We start from the raw sequence: 19,670 nt of genomic DNA, 5'->3' as shown, positions 1-19,670 counted from the left end.
GTTTAAGAGGTTGGAGGTGTAGCTTAGCACCAAGTGTGCGCCTGCCATGCATGAGCTAATTTCATTCATCAGACCAAGAATTAAATAAAAGTCAGACCTAATGTCCATCCTTTCAATAAGTCTACTTTACCTCTCCTGGGTGTGAAATTGTGTGTGTGTGTGTGTGTGTGTGTGTGTGTGTGTGTGTGTGTGTGTGAGAGAGAGAGAGAGAGAGAGAGAGAGAGAGAGAGAGAGAGAGAGAGAGAGATTTTGTATAACTATTTTGGAAAAGAGGCAATAGTTGTGTAACGATTTCAGAGTCCTCTTGGTCTTTTGAAAGACCGAACATTCTCTCCAATAACTAGATATTTGGCTATTGTGAAACATGATCTCAAAGCAAAGTGCACGAACAGTTCTTTTATAGATGTTACTGGAATTATTTTTAACCCTTGCTGCTTGCTTTCGTTTTTAGGGTTTGTGTTTAGTGACTCAGAGGGATCTGCATTAGAGCAGTTTGAAGGTGGCCCCTGTGCTGTTATTGCACCTGTTCAGGTAACACAGACTATTTACCAACTCCTCAGATCAGGGGCGTCGCATTCAAAAGTGTAGCACTTGCCTTTGTTTTCTGATGTCTGTACTCTATAGAACGACCAGATATGGCTGTCTTACAACTCTTACACATAGAGGTCTAACTCTCCGAAGTAAAGATGAATTATTTATTTTAGAGCATGAGTGAGTCCTTAAAACATTTTGACAGTTTTCAAGGAAAAGTAAGAGGTATACCCTGATTTTTAGATTAGTATTAGAGATGAAGATTGCTTCTGTAATGTAATGAGCCTGTTGGCCCTATAAGATCTATACATTTAAAGGTTATAATCATAGCAATGAGGCCTTTCCATTTATTCTGTCTACAAAGATATTTCTACAAAGTTGAAGATGAGAGCATGTTTTCATGTCCTAACCTTTTAAGGGTTTAACACACATTAGCTCTATACATTATTTTAGGTGACAGATTGACCTTTCTACGTAAGTTGCAACCAACTACAAACGCACTTTAAAGGATATTTTTCTTTGTACAAAAGAGTTTTGTTTTGTTTTCAGACTGGCCTTGTTTTAAATCTTAATGTGTTTGAATTTCAGAACTGAATAGTGCCATAAACTGTTAAATTGCTGGAATTAGCAGCTTCTGGTTTCCTGTCATAAGTGTGACTTCAGTGTAACCTCAAAGCTGTTCATACTTAAAATGTCTATTTAATAGAAATGGTGCAGATTACCCACTGGACACAAGGATACATTCTAAACTCTTGGTTACATAATGTATTAGTTCCTAACATTAGCCTCCATGTGCTTACATCACTCAGTAAAAGGCAGTCGCTTTTCCTTTCTCTAAAAGGAGAGCCATCTCAGGAATGTGCAGACGGCTCAGTGGTTAGCACACTTGTTCTTGCAGAGGACTCAGACGCATGTGATGTACAGACAGAAATGCAGACAAAACTTTCCACCCATAGAGTAAATCTAAAAACATAACTAAAAAATGAAAAGCAGTCTGAGTTATTCCAAAGTACACCTCTACCTTATTTTATTTCTGCAAAGAATAAAGCTAATTGGTTTCACATTGGTAAAATTATTAAGAAAAACGAGAGTGTCCAAATCTCTGTTCAAAGTGGTTAAGTATATAGAGTGAAAGTTTAAATGTAACAGTAATTATAGAACATTTTTATAGTCTTGTGATTACGTATATTTATATGATAATATACTAATACTAATTATTATGTCTATTTTCTTGAGTCTACTGAGGCAACTTTCAGGTACCAAGAGGAATCTTGCCTGGGTTTGAAGACCTTTGCCCTGTCATGTGTATTATGTTTAGAAGTAGCCTCTGTGGTCAGCTATAGGGTTGGAGGTCTGTGAATATAGTTAGACAGAAGACAGATTACAGGCAATATCAAAAATAAACAGAGGATAACTTTAACATTAAAATTTTCACTGCCTTGTTACAGACCTTTGAGAAACATGCCAATATTTTCAATCAATAACCTTATATATGTACACATATAAATGTTTCTGCTTAAATCATTAAGAGTAATGAGAGCACTTAGTCAAAATATTAACAGTAACATTTGAACCATGCAGTTTAAATTATGATACCTCTAGAAAATGTACATAGGAATAGCATTAAACAGATAACTCATTTATTAAATAAGAATTTACCGAGGTTTATTAATACCATGATAAAAGAACTCTAATCAGTTATGAAATTTTATAAATACTACCAATATGACAAGCAGATTGAGGGGCAAACGATTTTAGGTCATCTTTTACCATGGGCCAAATATATACCTAAGAAACCAAAACATTAATGTACCAGTGTTCTAAGAAAAAGGATTACTTTAAGCTCAAAAAATTCAATAAATATTACTATTAAGGGATATTATCTGTCTTTAACCATAAATTAGTACAAATTGGGTAAGAAAAACACTCCATCCCCACAGGTCAAATGGGCATCACAGAGTAGTTGTTAACAGGCACACTGGTGCTAGACAAGAAAAGAATAAAGACGTTTGCTGAGCGCAGGCCAGTAAAAATCAAGCTTCAGCTTGATTCTCTTTCCTTTTTTCCCCCTAAACTCTCTAAATATAAAATTGTCAAGGCATATGTTGGGGGAGTGATACCAGCACTCTTGAATATTGCTGCCTAGTTCAGATCTAGCTAAGATTCTGTGAAAGTATTGTAGACTGTGGTGAGAGTTGTAATAATACAGTTTCTTAATGCAATAATGTACTTCTGAGAAACTCTTTAAAAATAGTCCTTCACGTGGATAAAGTCTTCTTCATGAAGAAACTCATTTATAATAGCAGAAGTTGCAACCAACCTAATGTATTACAGCAAAATTTAAATGTGGATATAACAGGTAAATCTTGGAACTTCATAGAAGTATTGATTATGGCTATTGATTTCTGGGAAAAACAGAAAATATGATGCTTAATGTATGCATTATAATTCCTTCTTCCAAAAGTAGTTATGAAGAAGGGATAAAGGCAGTGTTTTATATATATATATGTATATGTATGTATGTATGTATGTATATGTATATATATATATATGATGAAGGCAGTGTATATGCCAACAGCAGTAGTGTTAGTGGTGGGGTAAATACCCTCGCTTACCTTCAGAGATTGTACTGTACGGAGTCACACAGGGTAGTTAATCCACATTGATTGTTGCTGATGGCATAGACTTAATTATAAGTTCTGTCTCTGTGTAGGACAGTAGGACTTTACTGTTGGGGTGGTCACATTCTTTGAATTGGTGGCCTGTTCGTGCCAGGCAGTATGCTGAGTGCTTTGCATACATTTTCACGTACAATACTGATTGAAATCATTCTGAGTTTGTCCTATCAATTTTGATTAATTGATTAGTAAATCAAGACTCAAGCCATCTCCATCCTCCTTTCTAGTAGCATATAAGAAGTCCATAGTTCCCCATTTCTTACACTTGCCGCACAGGGATTCATGTTCAAGAGGTGGAGCCCCAGAAACCACATTTAGGCAACTCAACTGCACTGCGCCTGAAGGAGGCCGTGTCCCGGGTCCCGCAGTTTTCTATGACGTAGCCAGTATTAGATTACACATCAACTCATTTTTCTTTCAAACCATATAGCTTGATGACTCACTTCATGAAGTTCTGAGTTATTGTGAGACAGTGATTACTAGTGGACTTTTACCCCCCCATCTCCCATCTCTCTCTTCATGGTACTGGGCACATAATCTTACCACGGTAGGCGAGTGCTTTACTACCCTTTCGTCCACAGTGCTTTTGTATTTTAGTTTAAGACAGGGCCTTGCTAGGTTTCTGCAGAGGGCCAGGAGTAGTATTCTTTGTGTAACAGCCGAGAGCTACAGGAAAGAACAGACCATTGCTGTATTTAGATGTCTCTTTTCCCAGAAATCCAAGAGAAATGTGGAGGTATTCCTGTAAACTTTCACTAGGTGAACAGATTTCTAGGTTTCTATAATTTCCAGTTACCTATCTATTACGTGAATTGATTCTCTACTTGTTAGAAAGTATGTATCTGAGATGGGTAACCAGTGAATCTGGGGCAAAGTTTATATTAGTATATTCTAAGTTTATATTAGTATATACTAAGTATATTAGTATGTTCAAAGTTTATATTAGTATATTCTATATACTTAGAATATACTTACGCCCTGACTTGACTGTGGGGGAAGACTGAATAAACTACTCAAAAGATCAGAAAGATTGTTTAAGTTTTTCTGTTTTTAAAATAAAAGAGCTGCATGAGCTGTGACTACCGTGCATTCTAACTGTCGCTTTACTTGTGTAAAGGCATTTCTTTTGAAGAAGCTTCTGTTTTCCTCCGAGAAGTCGTCCTGGCGGGATTGCTCAGGTACGCTAGCTGGCTTTAAAGTCTCTCCTCCTTCTCTTCTAAACCGCTCTACATCGTTTGAAGAAGTCTGTCTTCGGTAGGAAACAATTGATGGAATATTATTTCTCAGATGTTTCAAAAAGTTTCATAAACAGTGACTTTATTTTAAAATGTTTATTTTCAGATTTTTCTTAATAAGAGACAGAAGACAGGGTATTATGAGCAATAAGGCCTCTTGCTTACATGGCTGCTTGTCTCAACCTTTAGATGATGATGTACCCATACTCAATACCCATGTGCTCTGGTGTTTGTCTAACAGGGTCTCGCTGTATAACAAGGCTAGCCTGGACTCGCGCTGTAGGCCAGGCTGTCCTCAGACTTGTGGTCCTCCTACTGTAACTACTGTCTCCTCCCACTGTAACTACTTGTCCTTAGGCTTACAATTCTTGCACCACCACGCCTGTGTGTTGGCGGTGGCTTCCCTCCTGTTTTCCTGTTGCCTGACTGAGCTCTGATGAAGAGTGGACTCTCATTCTTTCCCCTTTGTTATAATGCATTCTTAAGTGGGAACCCTGAAAGTCATTATATTGCAGATGACGCAATCAGAGTTTCTGCTGCTTGTGATACAGGACACCTCCTGATGACAAACATTTGCACTCCACTTGGCAGTTTACAAAGATCTCCCCTCAGTCGCAGAATTCCGTGTGAGCCTCTCGGGCTCTGGAAGAAGGCAGGGTATTAGAGTGCCAGCTTTGTGTGTAAGAACATAACAGCTTTCGCTCGAACCCGTGACTGCAGCATCTCCTCACGACTCTGAACTGAGGAGTTAAAGGTGTCCTGGTCACATATTTAGTGTGAATATGAAGTGCACAATCTCAGTAAAGAAACTCTGAGAGCCAGTCAGTTATCACTATGACTTTTAATTGCTGAAAACATTTCTTCCTCAAAGCTACAGTCTCTGACACATTTGACAAACATCATCATCATCATCACATCATGAAGGCTATGATGGGAAGTGAATGGAACCATTACTGTCCATTAGAAGCAAAGAGCTCTTTTATCATAAATTGTCATGTGGGCTGCAGTTACCCAGGCTGCATTTGGAAGTCTGAGTATGGTAGTGCTTTGGAGAGGGGACACTCACCGCTTGAAAGAGGGAGGGACTGCCCAGGTTCTGGAGGAAACAGCCTTGTTTGTGCCTTTCAACAAAACACCAGAGCTCAGCTTGCTGTGGGAGGGTGAATGGCCTCTGCTTTCCGCAGCATCGTGGTTGCTTCTGCTACAGTAATGGATTGTGGTTTTGTGTACTGATGGTGTCTTATGGCCTTGCTTTTATTCCTGTAAATGGGTCAGGCAGAATTCAGAATTGGAGAGCCAAGGTCCCCAGGGTCCTGCTGCTCCTTCTGCAGGAAAGGAAGCTGAGTGCTGAGGTGCTTGACAGCGGTGACTAGCTTAGTATTCCTCATGGTGCTGAGTTCTGCACTCTTCAGTCTTCTTCTAACTGATGCCATTATTTAAAGTGATGATATTTTAATCTTCAGACACATTGCTCTTCTGAAGAGTAAGTTACAGTCTTCTGATTATATGGATTTTCCTTATCCTTAGAAAACTTGATTTTCATTACTAAGCTGAGGCATTCTTACTGTTTCTCATGACTCGATTTTCTTTTCCAGACAAACCATTGTAACTTGCGCTTTGGTTATTTTTAGAGGACGAGCAGAAGGAGCTCCTTTGTCATACCTTGTGTGATATTTTAGAAAGTGCTTGTGACAGCTCTGGATCATACTGCATGGTTTCATGGTTGAGAGGAAGGACGACTGAGGACGCCGCTAGGATTTCTGGGAGTCCTGCACAGTCTAGTTGCCAAGTGGGACATTCTTGTAAGATATGTTTTTATTTCATGAAGTAATTTCTTGTTCTTTTGTTTTAATAAGTCTATTAGAATTTTGAAGAGAAAATATTTTAAATTTCTATAACACTTTCTCTATCTAAGTTTAATTAGGAATCTTAAATATTTTCTATTTTCTTTTCCATTATTTCATTTGGTGTAAGACAGTGCATTTTTGCAAAAGGAGTTACATCTGTCTCTTAAGCATTTAAAAAATAATAATTCTAGCTAATTTCTGCTTGATGAACTCTCCTTTGAGTATAGAACTTTGATTTTAAGAATCTAAAGAATCCATGTGTATGCCGTAGGTTCAGGTGCACAGTGTTCTTTAGACAAGAGGAGCTTTCTACACCATTACATGCTTAAGTCTCCTTAGCCACTTTCTGGAGCAAAGATGGAGATACTCTCTTAATTAAACTCTGCCACTTTGCTCTTGAACCTTTTGAACGTTGTTATATATTTGGACTAAGGTAATTTTAGTTTTGTTTTACTTATGTCTAAAGTTTTCTACATCTTGACTGTAGTTTCTTTATTTTAAATAATACAAATAATACTTACTCTCATTCATAAAAATTACAAATAATATCTACTCTCATTCATAAAAATTACATACTCAAACATTCCTAAAAGTGGCCTAAATATGGCCACATGAGGTAGTAAATTAGAGACTCCTGATGGTAGGGAAGATAGATAGAAGTTGGTTTTCGGTGTGCTTTGGAGGAATAATCTTGCGAGTAGGTGATTTTTGATAATTGGTAGTTCCCAAATACATAGACTGAGTAAGTACTTTATTCTGTATATACTGCAACATACTCACTGCCTTCTATATAAAAATGATTGGTAAACTCTAGATTCCAGGCATTAGGAAGTAAATATTTGATTGTTTGTGATGGGTCTCACTCTCCATATAGAATTGTCTACAGACTGTTGCCTCGCTGAGCTGAAATGCCCGTGGTTTCACTATCCACTTTTTCCCTCCCTCTATGATTAGAACAGCTTGTGCTTGGCAAATTTTAATAACACATTTGCAAGAACTAATTTTAAAAATTTAAACAGTTGTGTAATGTTTCTTTTCAGACCTTTAAAACATTGCCTTTCAAAAAGTATTTCTTTTGGAATTGATAATGACATTTAAAGGCAAACGGAAACCATTCAAAAGGACGACAGTAAAACATCATTTAGACTCATTTTTAAATGTTTTGTAAATTTTACTGTGCGGCATGTAAGCATGTTAATAATTCTATTTGAGATACTAAATATTGAGAAAGGGACACAAAGCATTGGGAGGGTTTAGCTCGTTTAGCATTTTATGTGAGCGTTGTATTTACATTGCAGTAGAACATGCATACCGTACTCCAGAGTGGTGGTGCATTCCCACGCTAACACGTGGGCACGCTCTCCAGTGAAGGCGGCAGAGCGCACCATTGGTCACCTGGTCACTAACTTAGATGGGCCAGTTAGATGTGTGATGAGGGATTCTCCAGTTCATTTAGTGCCGCATTTTAAAAGTGAACAGGACACAAAACCATGAAATACGTTTTTAACATCATATACTTTTAGAATATTATTAACTGAGAATTTTGAGAATTGACCTTAGATGCTGACAGTTGAACTGAACTTACATTGAAATATTTATTCCATGTAACAATCTGTTTTACCTGTTTTTCTTTATTCCCAGCTCTGTTCCTCTCTTGTCTTTATTCCCACCATCTCTGACTGCTAAGCCATAGGTTTTGCCTCTTGAAAGTACCCTCTATGTCTAGCATCACAGTGCAGCACAGTGTACAAAACAGTGTGACTGGATGAGGTTAGATAGAAGTGTTTCCTCCTCAAAATTTAACTGTGAAATCCTTCCCTTCTCATTGGTATCACACATTGTGTATGCATTACCTCCATTGGCTTTTGTGGTGTATATATTTTTTGCTTATTAGTAATGCACACTTGTTTGCAGTAGTGAATTCTTGGGTTCAATTTCAGTTTGTTTCCCACATAAACCAAAAGAAAAATTAAGCCATTTGGACTTCTAAAGATTTTAGAAAGTCATTTGAAACATTGAAAAGTTAAAATCAGGCTATATAAAGCTATATAATGTAAAAATTTAAATTGTAAATAAAAATTTTAACTCTGATCTCATAATCATTTTTTAGTCACTAGTGAAAATGTATATGTGTGACTTACTATGATTTGCTTCATGAAATTGTTCATTGTGAGAAAGTAGTCATTTTGATTAGCCATTTTTAAAGACATTATCTTCTGGAAGCCAAGACTACATTTCAGTGCTGGTTAGAGCTTGGTGCTCTTAGGATTCCTCTGTGGACCTCAGATCCCTCTTCTACAAGTAGAGAGGATGCGGCCATGACCATTAAGTGAGGGAAGCCTGTGCTCTCAAGAGTGCCCAGCACTTAGTAAACCTTACTACTGCTTTCCCTTAAACGCTTTCACTGACTAAAAAAATATAACACTTGTAGCTTATTAATACAGTCTTAACAGTTACCGATTGCATGAATGAATGAGGAAACAAACTTAAATCTGTCCTTGAACCTGTGGTTTCAGTGCTATGCCTAGGATATGCATCCAGTTAGTGAGCACCACGCCTAAGGATTTTATGTCGAGAAAGATGAGCCCCAATGGTTACTGCTACCCGTGAACTAGGGCATTATTTAAGTTCAGGACACATGACAATGTGTGACAAACAGGCAGTAGTCCCTCCTATTTTGCATGTTCTCCTAGCTGTGACTGAACTGTACAGAGATGCTTGTTACTTAGTAACCCTTCTGCGTTCTCAGTACTATATCCATTTTAGTTATAACCATAGTAACTAAGATGATGAACTATAAATTGATGTTGTTATAAAGTTCAGAGTAAACTGAGAATTATAAGGGAATAAGAACAGGGACTGTTTTGATTGCTTGAAAGTCTTTACAGCCTGCTGTGTGTATCTTGTGTCATTTATTTGCCATGTGTAGTGCTGAAAAGTGTCTTTTATGTATAGCTGCCTTGGCTGTCGAAGAGCTTGGCTTTGAGCGATTTCATGCATTAATTCAGTAAGTAACATTGAAACATTTAAAATACCTACCTTGTGGACACATTGCCATTTTAAGTATGTTCATACTGTGGAAAGGCCCTTATATATACATAGCACTTCTTAACTTAGGCATGAGCTTAAATACCTTGTTTGAACATTGATTTGCTTTCAGATTTAAAAATAATATACACATGTGTATGATTCTAAGTTCTAAAGTAACTAAGTACATTTTTTTCAAAACACTGAATCAAATATGTCTTCATCATTATCAGTGGGAAAAATCATTTTATCATACTTTTCTGTTCTGAATGAATGTAAACCCATTTGTCGTGAGCTAAGGACTAGGATTATTTTTTTTGCCAAAATATGTTTCTTGTAATGTTTATTAAAAGCACCCATATTTCATCAGAACATTTAAAGTTTTTATTATAAAACCAGAGGGAGGCCGCTGTGTTGACAGAATTATAGGTGGTATTTTGAAATTTAACATTAATTTCTTTTAAAAGAAGCCTCAAATGCTTACTGTAGTTTTAGCCCTCAGATGTTTGTTGAAGAGCTTTCATGCTTTAATCATAGTTTCTGGTTGTTAAACACCTCTTTGAAGAGGGCCAATAATTTTTGTCTAAATAATGGCATAGACTGAAGAACTGGGCCAGGTACTGCATGCACCCAGGAGAGCTGGAGCTCCCTGACGATGCTCAGACCGTCTCAGGAGACCGGGTTATGTGTGGTAGGAGCTGTCTGTCAGCACTAGTTTTTGTTTTCCATGGCTAAATTTTTGTTTTTAGAACTTGAAGATACTTAATAAAAATCTCCTGTTTGTATATAGTAATGAGTAAGAATTTGAAACTTTTTTCCATTTACAAATGGAATAGTCAGGATATTAATACTTAATTCTTCTTCCCCCCCCAGAAAAAGATCATTCAGAACTGTATCAGAATTAAAAGATGCTGTCTTGGACCAGTATTCAATGTGGGGAAACAAATTTGGAGTCTTGCTTTTTCTCTATTCTGTATTACTGACAAAGGTTTGTTTAAGACGATTTATTTCTTAGCTCAGTGCTCTTTTCCTGTTTGCTGTTAGAACCTGTGTGGCCGATGTTTGTACATCCAGGGTAAGAATCTTATGGCTCGTAAGGACTTTGTTCCTGCCTACACTCGTTCCTTAACCACTTCTACACTCTCCTCCCCTCTGCCCTTACAGACCGCAGAGGTGACTGATGATGTTCCGTCACAGAATGTTGTCAGGTCTTCTTGATTTTGGTTTCTTTGATCTTAGCAGTATCTAGCACTTGACCTTTTAGCCCCTGCAGAGACTTTCTGACCCCTCCTTTTTCTGGATTTATTTGTTAATTGTTATGCTAGTTTCTCATACAGTGTCTCATTTTTTTTTTAAAGCATTTTCTTTCATTATTTTGTTTTCTTCTTTATGTGTTCTCTTACTCAGTTTTCTCCTTCTGAAATTTAGAATTCCAGAAGAGTCTTTTCCTGGGTCCTGTGTAATTGTTCTTCTTTTTCTTCTGTGGGTAGCTATTTCTCTCAGCTCACCTCTCTGCACCTAACTCCACTCCTGTCTTCTTTGCAAATGTCCATTTTAATTGCTTGTGGCCTTGCAAACTTACTTGGAATATCTCCTGGTTATACCTTGTCTGAATCAGCTTTTTTTTTTTCTTACTTTTTTGAGCATTGACTCTGTATGATAGGTATGTGACATCTTTTTTTTTAATAAAGATTTTCTATTTTTTCATTATAAAAATGGAATATTAATAATTCTATTATGGTGTTGGTTTGGGGCATTAGTTTTTAGATTTCTTTTATTTATTACATGCAAAAGACATTTTGGAAAAATAGAAGATATGACTTAAGTTTATTGACAGGACTCAAGAACAAACTCTGGGTAGTAAGGACCATTTGGTGTGTGTAGGGCCTTTATAGATGAGAAAAGTTTTACAGACAGTAGGAGAAGCAAGCCTAAGGAAGAAAGAGATAGGGGTGTAACACAGATTCGGGGTTCATAATACTTCAAGCCTACTGCAGTGGGTACAACTGTGAAAAATTATATCCACACCTTTTATATAAGAGGGCTCTCGTGAATTGTGCAAAAAATACTTAAGGTTTTTATCACCAGAATTGGAACACAATATACTGTTAAATATGGCAGTGCCACAGTCTTCTTGTGTGGGTAGAAGGATGCCTGAGTTGAATGAGCGTTTGCGGTGAAGAGGTGTGGTAAGTGGAATACTAGAGTCAAGGAACCTGAAAAGGTAGTAGAAGCCTAAATGAAGCAGGATGGTGACCATACAATGGAAGAGAAATGGAACAAGAATGTAGAATCAAGAATAACTTACAAGAGAAATCGACCAAACACTTGAATGAGGTCAGGAAGTCAGAGTGTCAGCAGTGGTAGGGGCTGAGGTATTGCACCCTCATGAGCTTTTCTTCACTGTTCATTTTCCACCAGTGTTTATGCTGCAAAATCGGATGCTCCCTGTATCCCTGACCTTTGACCTTTGACCTGTATCCCAGCCGTTGTGTCAGCTGTTCCCTGGGATACCTTTGAACCCTTGCTCTCTAAAGTGGTTTCCCCTTCTGCCCACTGACTGCCCTCTTTTTCCCACTGTGCATTTTGACATTGTCATAGCCTGCTTTGTTTCGTTCTGTAGGATGACAAGTCAGGTTCACCTAGCTCTCTGTTTCCCCTGTGGTAAAGGGTCTTAGACAACCTTTTAACACTTTGATTGCTGGTGGTCTGTTTCACCCTCAGCTGTGGCCTCTAGTAGAACAGCGGCTCAGACTGGGTGAACGTGGCTGTGGAGTTACTTTCCCACTCCTTCTGTGCTTCTAGCCTCTCGTCTCTAAGACTGAAAAGGTCTCGGGAGCTTGTGTTTAGGAAATGACAAACTGCCTGTTCTCATCACTGATACTTTATTTCGTTTATATTTGAATTACCAATCCGGGGGAGAAAGTATCGTCCTATGAAAACTTCCCATTTTCTTCCCTATGTACCTCTGGTGTATTTAATCATAATCTCTATCTAAACTCCAAAGTCTGTGACTTCATTATAAAACTTTTTTAATGACCTAAAGAAATTTAGATTCTCAGTAGGTATATTAGGTTTTAATTTAATTTAACTTGAAGATAAATAAATACTAACTTCATTGTATTAAATGAGTTCCTCTTCTCTCTTGAAAATTGTTATCTCTGTCCCTTTAACCAACATTAAATATAAACCCCTGAGTCCCTTAGCGCCCTTCATAGAGCCCACGAAAGAAAATGGAAAGTAATCTTCCGGAAGTTACTTCTTACCATCTCAAATACAAGGCTGGGTAATGTGGACAGTATTTTATTAACATGATAATCCAAACTGGTCATGCTTTGTGTTAAATGAAGTTAATAAACTCTTGGTTTCTTTTAGGGCATTGAAAACATAAAGAATTCAATTGAAGATGCAAACGAGCCTTTGATAGACCCTGTGTACGGGCATGGCAGGTAAGGGCTGCGGTCAACACTGTTTTGGTCCTACGTTGTTTACACATTGCGGGCAGGACAGGCTCTGAGGACTCTTTGGGAGCAGAGGTCTACAGTCTTGACTGGCCCTGTGCCAGTGTTTGCCCGGTGTTGACATCCAGTTTCAGGGTGTTTACACATGACTCTTACGATGACAATTAACTTGTTTACATTACTAGTGCCAATATATTTTAACAAAGTGTTTTTACATATCCATTTATGGCCTTTTAAAAAATCTAAATTTACCCACATTAATATTGAAACAAATATTTTCTTAACTGTGTTAGCTTTTTCATGAATTGAAACAATTCTTTTCTAGTTTTTTTTCCTTTTTATCTTATTTTATCCAAATCAGTAGAATAGTGAAATTAATCTATTCTCACACAAGTCCTTCCTTCTACATGTGTCTGCCTCAGCTGTTAAGATTCACCTATCTTCCATCAAAGACTGCATGTGAAATATAACTGTAATGGTCTCCATCTGGTGCAAAGAGAAGTGTCATTGGTGAGGGGTGAGAATTGGGTGTGTAAGGACAAGTGCAGTCAAGGATTATGCTGATTTAGTAAAGTGGTCTTTGTAGATTTCTCTCCAAGACCCATGACTTCACAATAAGGTTTCCACTGCCAGTTGGTTCTCCAGTACTAAGTCCTAAAATTATGTTCATACAAGTAGTATCATGTAGGCTGAGCAGTTATATTTATTCAAGAGTATGTATGGGTGTATATGTATGTGTGTATATATGTATGTATATATATGTGTGTATGTGTGTCTATATGTAAGTGTATATAACAACAATTAAAGGAAAATAGTCAATTAATTTAAGAGCAAGGGGTACACGGGAAGGGTTAAAGAGAGGGAAGGGGAGAGGAAAAATAATATAATCACAAATTCCAAAATGATTACATATAAAAATAAATGTAATAGTAAGAGAAATGAGTTTTATTCATTTAAATAAAGTATCTTAAAGCTGGGAGGCTTCTGAGCTCCCACGGATGTGACGCTCTTGCTAAGGCTGGACGTGGAAAGGGAAGCCGAGGGAGGGCTCCGCTCCTTTTTGTTTTAACACAATTTAATGTAAGAAGTCATTTTAAACTGTAGGAATTGCTTGAAGAACTAGCTTTGTGCCTATTTTAACTGATATTTAATTTTTATTGATAGCCAAAGCTTAATAAACCTCCTCCTGACGGGGCACGCGGTCTCTAACGTGTGGGATGGCGATAGAGAGTGCTCAGGAATGCGTAAGTAGCTCCTTCGCTGTGTTCGCTCCTCCGCTGTGTTCCCGCACAACCAGTGATTTAGTGAAGTATGAGAGATTTATCTCTATGTAATGGCCCTACATTATGTGGTTGCTAAGATAAGTGCTTTCGATTACAAGAACCCTTTATGGTTTCTAAGACGCCATAACGTTAAGTGCAGGTTTTTGGAAGCCATCTTGGGTCTCAAATCTATGAGCTTCGGCAGGCTCAATGGTCAAGGTTTTGGTTTTCTCTGGTTGTTACCATGGTGGAGCTAACTTTAGAGATGGTAATCTGTCTCTCAGTGGGTGTAGCACAGGGTGCTTGTCCAGAGACAGAACTGCACGCAGCGCAGCCAGTCAGAGGGAACTGTAAAGTAAGTAATTACTCGTTCTGACAAGATCCCGGCTTTTATTATTACTTTTAATCTACATGTTACATAGGTGCTATGCAGATGTGATGTTTTCTGGGGCTTTACATCCACTCACCTTCAACCAGCATCGCCATGTCTGGGACGCTGTCAGGACATTTGCTTAAACAGCTGCGGTGTGGCTGTGGGTGAAATCCCCTCGTTTGTTACTGGGGACTCTAAATTCCTTTGTTTAGTCATGTGCCTTTTGCGGGGTAAGTGCAATAATGTCTATCATAGGATACGAAGCTTCGTAGTTTCTCTTCAAAGGCAAGTTTATGCTGTTTCCCTTTGATTTGATGTCTGACAGCATTGTTACCAAACAACAGAGAACATACTATGTTTGGGAAAATGTCACTAATGCTATTTCCCATTGCCAAATGAATGATTCTCAACTTTTAATTTGAATTTTCCTCAGATTTTAGAAATATGTATAGCTAATTCACAGAAAGATCCAATGTTAGAAAATTTTTGGGTTAAAATTCCAAAACTCCAGAATTTACAGAACACAATACAATACCATACAGCCTTCCACTGTGCACTTTGGAAATGAGAGCCTGACTTCTGCACTAGAGTACAGTGTAATTGACTTAGTAAGAGGCTGGCTTTGCTCACTGCAAGGATAAAGATGTCCCGAGTGCTCTGTCTTGTGTTTGCTCTCTGTGTTCAAGCACAGCCTAAGGACTCTGCATTCGGATGTAGATGTGAAAGCGGGTGGCCCCACTAGCTAAAGCGCTAATGTACTGTGCAGGGTGGAGTGTCTTTGATTGCTCCCTCTCACCTTCCCCTCCTCCCAAAGCCTCCCGGTCTCTGAGAAATCTGCCGCAGGTTCAAGTAGCCAGAGAGGAAACTGCAGCTTCAGCTCACTGTCCCCTGGCTGCTGACACTGCTCCTTCCTGCTGGTTGCTGTGCCCACAACTGTTCGTCTCTTGTTCCTTTGTAAGGTTCTCAGCCCAGTTGCCTGTGCACTGCACAATCTCTCTCAGGTTATCCTGTGATAAAACCCAGCACTCCTGCCCTAGGTGCATAAGCTCTTACCATCTGTGAGGGAGGTCTTATCTCAGTTTACAGAATTGGTTCACCACTTGTATAAGCCAAGGTTCCTGGTATATGCAAGTTCACTCATTTCTGACTCTCAAAGTACCGCCATTCAAGGCTAAGACTTTCATTTTGCGATGGATAGTTTACAGTTTAAGGATTAAGACTAAATAGTGGCTAGAAGATAGAGTTATCTTCAGAAAGAACTGCCTGAGTGTATTTAAATTTTCCCTTCTGTCTTTTGGAATGTTACTTGAACTTAATTCTGTGTCCAGATGTTCAAGCATAAAATAAAATCCAGACTTTTTTCAGCATTTGCTGTGCATATCTCTGGTTTAGAAAAGATGGCAGGAAGTGTGGACATAAATGGCAAAGGTACGTAGTGATTTCAAACAAGGAGGCGTGACTTCTCTTGCCTTAAGATCCTTTTATTTGGAAGTAACGCCTTCTTCAGACGGCTACTGCAAATACTAAGAGTTCTGTAATGTCTGCAAGGGCGCATAGGAAGAGCTCAATGTTCTGTCAAGTGCACATAGATGATTTGATGCGTGGTGAAATGAGACATGTTGAAATGAGAACCGTAGACATGCTGAGCAAGAAGGAAGCTTTTTGCACTGTGTTTACGTTGGCGTAAGTAGACACAGGAATTTTAATGTGGACAGGTGGTATGTACAAGAGGGCTTTGGGGAAACATACACGTTATATGTTTAGACAGGGAGACAGACAGATGGAATGGAGTAGTGTACATTATTCTATGACCTTAAAGTCATGAATATGCAGGCCCCAGCTGAGCACAGTTAAGGGTAGAGTTTTTAGGTATTGGGACATGGCCAGTGTGCAGCTAGGTTTGAGAAGCAGTTCGTGTGTGATGATCACTGGTAAGGAAGAAGACTGACAGCATAGGCTTGGATGGGAGCATGCAGGCTGCTCAGTGCTGTACCTGTGTAAGCACTGCTTAGAGAAATGGCACAAGGGAGGAAGGACTCTGTCAGCGGCAGCCTTACTAGACAGGAATGACAATTTGTTAGCTATGGCACACAGCTTAGACAATGAGAGACAGGCAATGGCACAAGGGGGAAAGAGAATGGCCTATTTATTTCCTTCCTATAAGCAATATACTTTGGATCTGTGTTTTTAACCCCAGTTTGGTTAAGAAACTAAGACTTGGGTGATTATTAATTTGCCCAAAGTGAAACAACAGGAACTAAAGCACCCGGATTTCTGTCCATGGTGAAGCATCTGCTTGTTCTGTGTAGAACACCTTCTGTGGTAGGGTCTACGGGACATAGAGCTTGTAGGACTTTTCATGTTAGAGATGAAGGTGAAGTGAGGAGAATTAGCAGGATTTTAAACTGCTTTAATACCGCATTAACACGTAGAGCATGGGAAAGCCCTCACAGGTGTGTATGTTTTGACGCTATGCTTAATCCTTCCAATATACTGCCATTATGTACTGTACATATGTACTTCAGTGCTAGGCATCCTGAAAGGGGGTGTTCGCCCACGTGAAAGAAGTTAATCCACAGGTCCCTGTCCACAGTATAGAGTTGAAAGAGAGCTGTGTAACATCTCATTCTAGCAGAATGGGGGAAGAAGAGTAATTCTTTAATAAGACGACTGAGATGCAAACCACTTACCTTTTAAGGGAGCTGCTCTGCAGCATTGTGGCGAGGACTTTGCTTGTAGAACCGAGGCCTTTGATGGGCTGCACAGTTCTCGTTTTACTGACTGGGAGTTGCCTCGGCTGCACACAGGAAAGGAGCCAGTTTTATAGGAGCCACGGGAAACAGGGCATGAGTGAAGCAGTCTTGGCAGTAGACGTTCCTTAGAAGAAATGATATGCAAGGGAGAAAAAGCAACAGGTTTCATTCACCTGAGGGCATTCAAGACACCGAGGTTTACTGGTGGTCTCAGAAGTGTAGTAATGTGCAGAAGTAAAGGAGAGGAGAGATGGGAGTCACTGCTCTAGAAACACAGCTTCCTTGAGTTCCGATGAGGAGGGGTCTGGAGCAGATTCCACTTGTAAGCTCTTGGGTTGGGGGTTGTTGCTGTGTCTTCTGTTTTATCTAACTAGCAGCAATCCCCCCTGGTGGTGGAGGATTTTAGGTGTGACCTGGGAATGTTCAGTGGAGGATGGAGAAAGAAATTTTTACCTTTATTTATTAAGGTTACTTGTCTGAACTGTCATGTGTGTCTTTTGCCTCAAGCATTTTACCTTGCTAAGCCTGTGGTTTCCAGTTTGACAACTCTAGACAGATCTGTGAGAAACGCTGTGTGAGGCAGTCCTAGTCAACGTTCCTGCAAGACTGACTTGCTAAACTAGATGGGTTTCAAGGATTTACTCACAGGTTGACTTTTTCTTTTGTACTATGCACGCCACGCAGTCAAAATGTAGAATAAATCAAAACTGAAATAACTTTATAAAGCAATCCCGGTCTCATCAGCTCCCCATATTTCCATCCGTCCACTGCACACTGACAACTCATAAATAGAATTGTGTGGTGTCTGGTGTTTGTGACGAATTCCTTTCCCTTTGAACCGTGTTCCCTACACCAGCGCTTCCCTTACATTGGTGAGCAGCACTGCACTGTGTGGTGAGTCTATTCACCATGGACTGCTGGGCATCTGAAGTGGCTACCTGAGCCTCAGGACTAACGCCGTCAGGGCGTCCATGCCGGAGTGTGCGTGAGAGCGCGTGTTTTCAAGCTTTCTTTAAACTCGAAATCCTGGATAATACTCAGAAGATTTACTCTTTTGAGGAATATCTGTGTAACAATTAATGGCAACTTTGTCTCTAAAATGTGCCTCACAGCTAATAAAGTATATCTTTCTGACTGTAGATTTCTGGTTTTTCTGTATCCTGGTGGATAACTGAACATTGTCCATCTTTAAAATTTGGTCAGATTTTGACAAGTGATTACACATTTTAGTTGACGTTTGTTCTGCTTCCTGATGAACCTGAGCTCGGTCCTTTGTTCATATGTAAGCTTGTAGCCATGTTGCCCTCTGGGAATTTCTTCTGCTTGTCATCCGCTTTTGTAGGGGGAGGGGTTGCTTACCACAGTTTCTGAGGCTCTGGAAGTCCATTAGTTCTTCATAGCGCAGGGAGTCTCTCCCAACCTTTTCTTAGGTAAATTCTGTTTAGTTATATCTTTTCTTCCCCAGGGTTTCACTTCTGTAAGATTGAATCGTTCGAGGCTTCCTGTTTCAGTTAGGATTTGGTTGTTGTTCTTCCATATCAATTCCCCAAATAAACCAATATTTTCTTCAAATGTTTCACTTTCTTATGTCTTATCCATTCATCATTTTTATACATTTATTTGATGGTTAAGTATAAGCAATAGTTAACTTAAAGATAAATGGAAAATAGGGAAGTGTAAACTCTAAGGAATATTATCATTTCTACAATTAAGTAATATCATTTTCAATTATGATTTATCAGGATTAATAGATCAGAAGTGCTGCTATCCTGAAATTGTATTACTTTCAACCACATGGTTTATTAGCTGGAGCCAGATTGCTAGATGAAGTTAGATATTGTAGTTAAATGCACATTTGAGATAGTCAGGCATTTTATAGTGCAAGTCTGCATGCATGTCTAACTCGACTGGGATTGCGTATTTCAGTGTTCAGAGAGTAAATGTAAATGATGTGCTGGCTACTTTTCATTGTCAGCGCTACCACAGACACAACCTAGAACCACCTAGGAAGACACAATGCCTGTTCATTAAGGAGCAGCCCAAATCAGCGTGGCTTGTGTGATGTTTACATGAGAAAGCCCCCACCCACTCACAGGCTCATATATTTGCTTGTTTAGCTACCAGTGGGTGACCTGGCTGAGAGGGAGTAGAAGGATTAGGAGGTGTGGCCTTGTTGGAGTAGGTGTGGCCTTGGAGGAAGTGTGTCACTGAGGGTGGGCTTTGAGTCTCAGGCTAAGGCTCAGTGTCTGTCTCTGTCTGTCTGTCTGTCTGTCTCTTTGTCTTTGTCTGTTTCTCTCTCTCTCTCTCTCTCTCTCTCTCTCTCTCTCTCTCTCTCTCTCTCTCTCCTCCTGCTGCCTCTTAATCAGGATGCAAAGCTCTCAGCTAGTGCCCCAGCACCATCCCTGTTTGCTCTCTACTGTACTCATAAAGAACTGACCTTCTAAAACTGTAAGCCAGCCTCCAATTAATGCTTTCTTTTATAAGAGTTGCCTTGGTTGTGGTG

At 39.1% G+C, this 19,670-nt stretch overlaps 1 protein-coding gene across 11 annotated transcripts in view; it reads left to right on the top strand.

Annotated features, from left to right (window-relative positions):
* Window positions 1–19,670, top strand: part of Mindy3 (MINDY lysine 48 deubiquitinase 3) — a 78,596-nt gene that overhangs the window by 8,538 nt on the left and 50,388 nt on the right. For 8 of the 11 annotated variants that reach the window (XR_010058840.1, XR_010058841.1, XR_010058842.1 and 5 more), the window contains exons 2-8: window positions 452–531; window positions 4,327–4,387; window positions 6,076–6,246; window positions 9,247–9,298; window positions 10,192–10,306; window positions 12,694–12,767; window positions 13,944–14,023. Coding sequence is in view for 8 of the 11 variants with exons in the window: in XM_063276246.1 (XP_063132316.1) it covers window positions 452–531; window positions 4,327–4,387; window positions 6,076–6,246; window positions 9,247–9,298; window positions 10,192–10,306; window positions 12,694–12,767; window positions 13,944–14,023 (633 nt within the window). In the remaining 3 variants the exon portion in view is untranslated. Of the gene's footprint in view, window positions 1–451; window positions 532–4,326; window positions 4,388–6,075; window positions 6,247–9,246; window positions 9,299–10,191; window positions 10,307–12,693; window positions 12,768–13,943; window positions 14,024–19,670 lie in introns of those variants that run through there. The other 3 variants (XM_063276248.1, XM_039095545.1, XM_039095549.1) reach the window with 3 other exon arrangements.

Source organism: Rattus norvegicus, chromosome 17 (assembly GCF_036323735.1).
Source record: "Rattus norvegicus strain BN/NHsdMcwi chromosome 17, GRCr8, whole genome shotgun sequence".
In the NCBI taxonomy this organism is placed as follows: Eukaryota; Metazoa; Chordata; class Mammalia; order Rodentia; family Muridae; genus Rattus; species Rattus norvegicus.
Note: the sequence above shows the minus strand (reverse complement) of the source record. Positions and strands in the feature narration are given on the sequence as shown.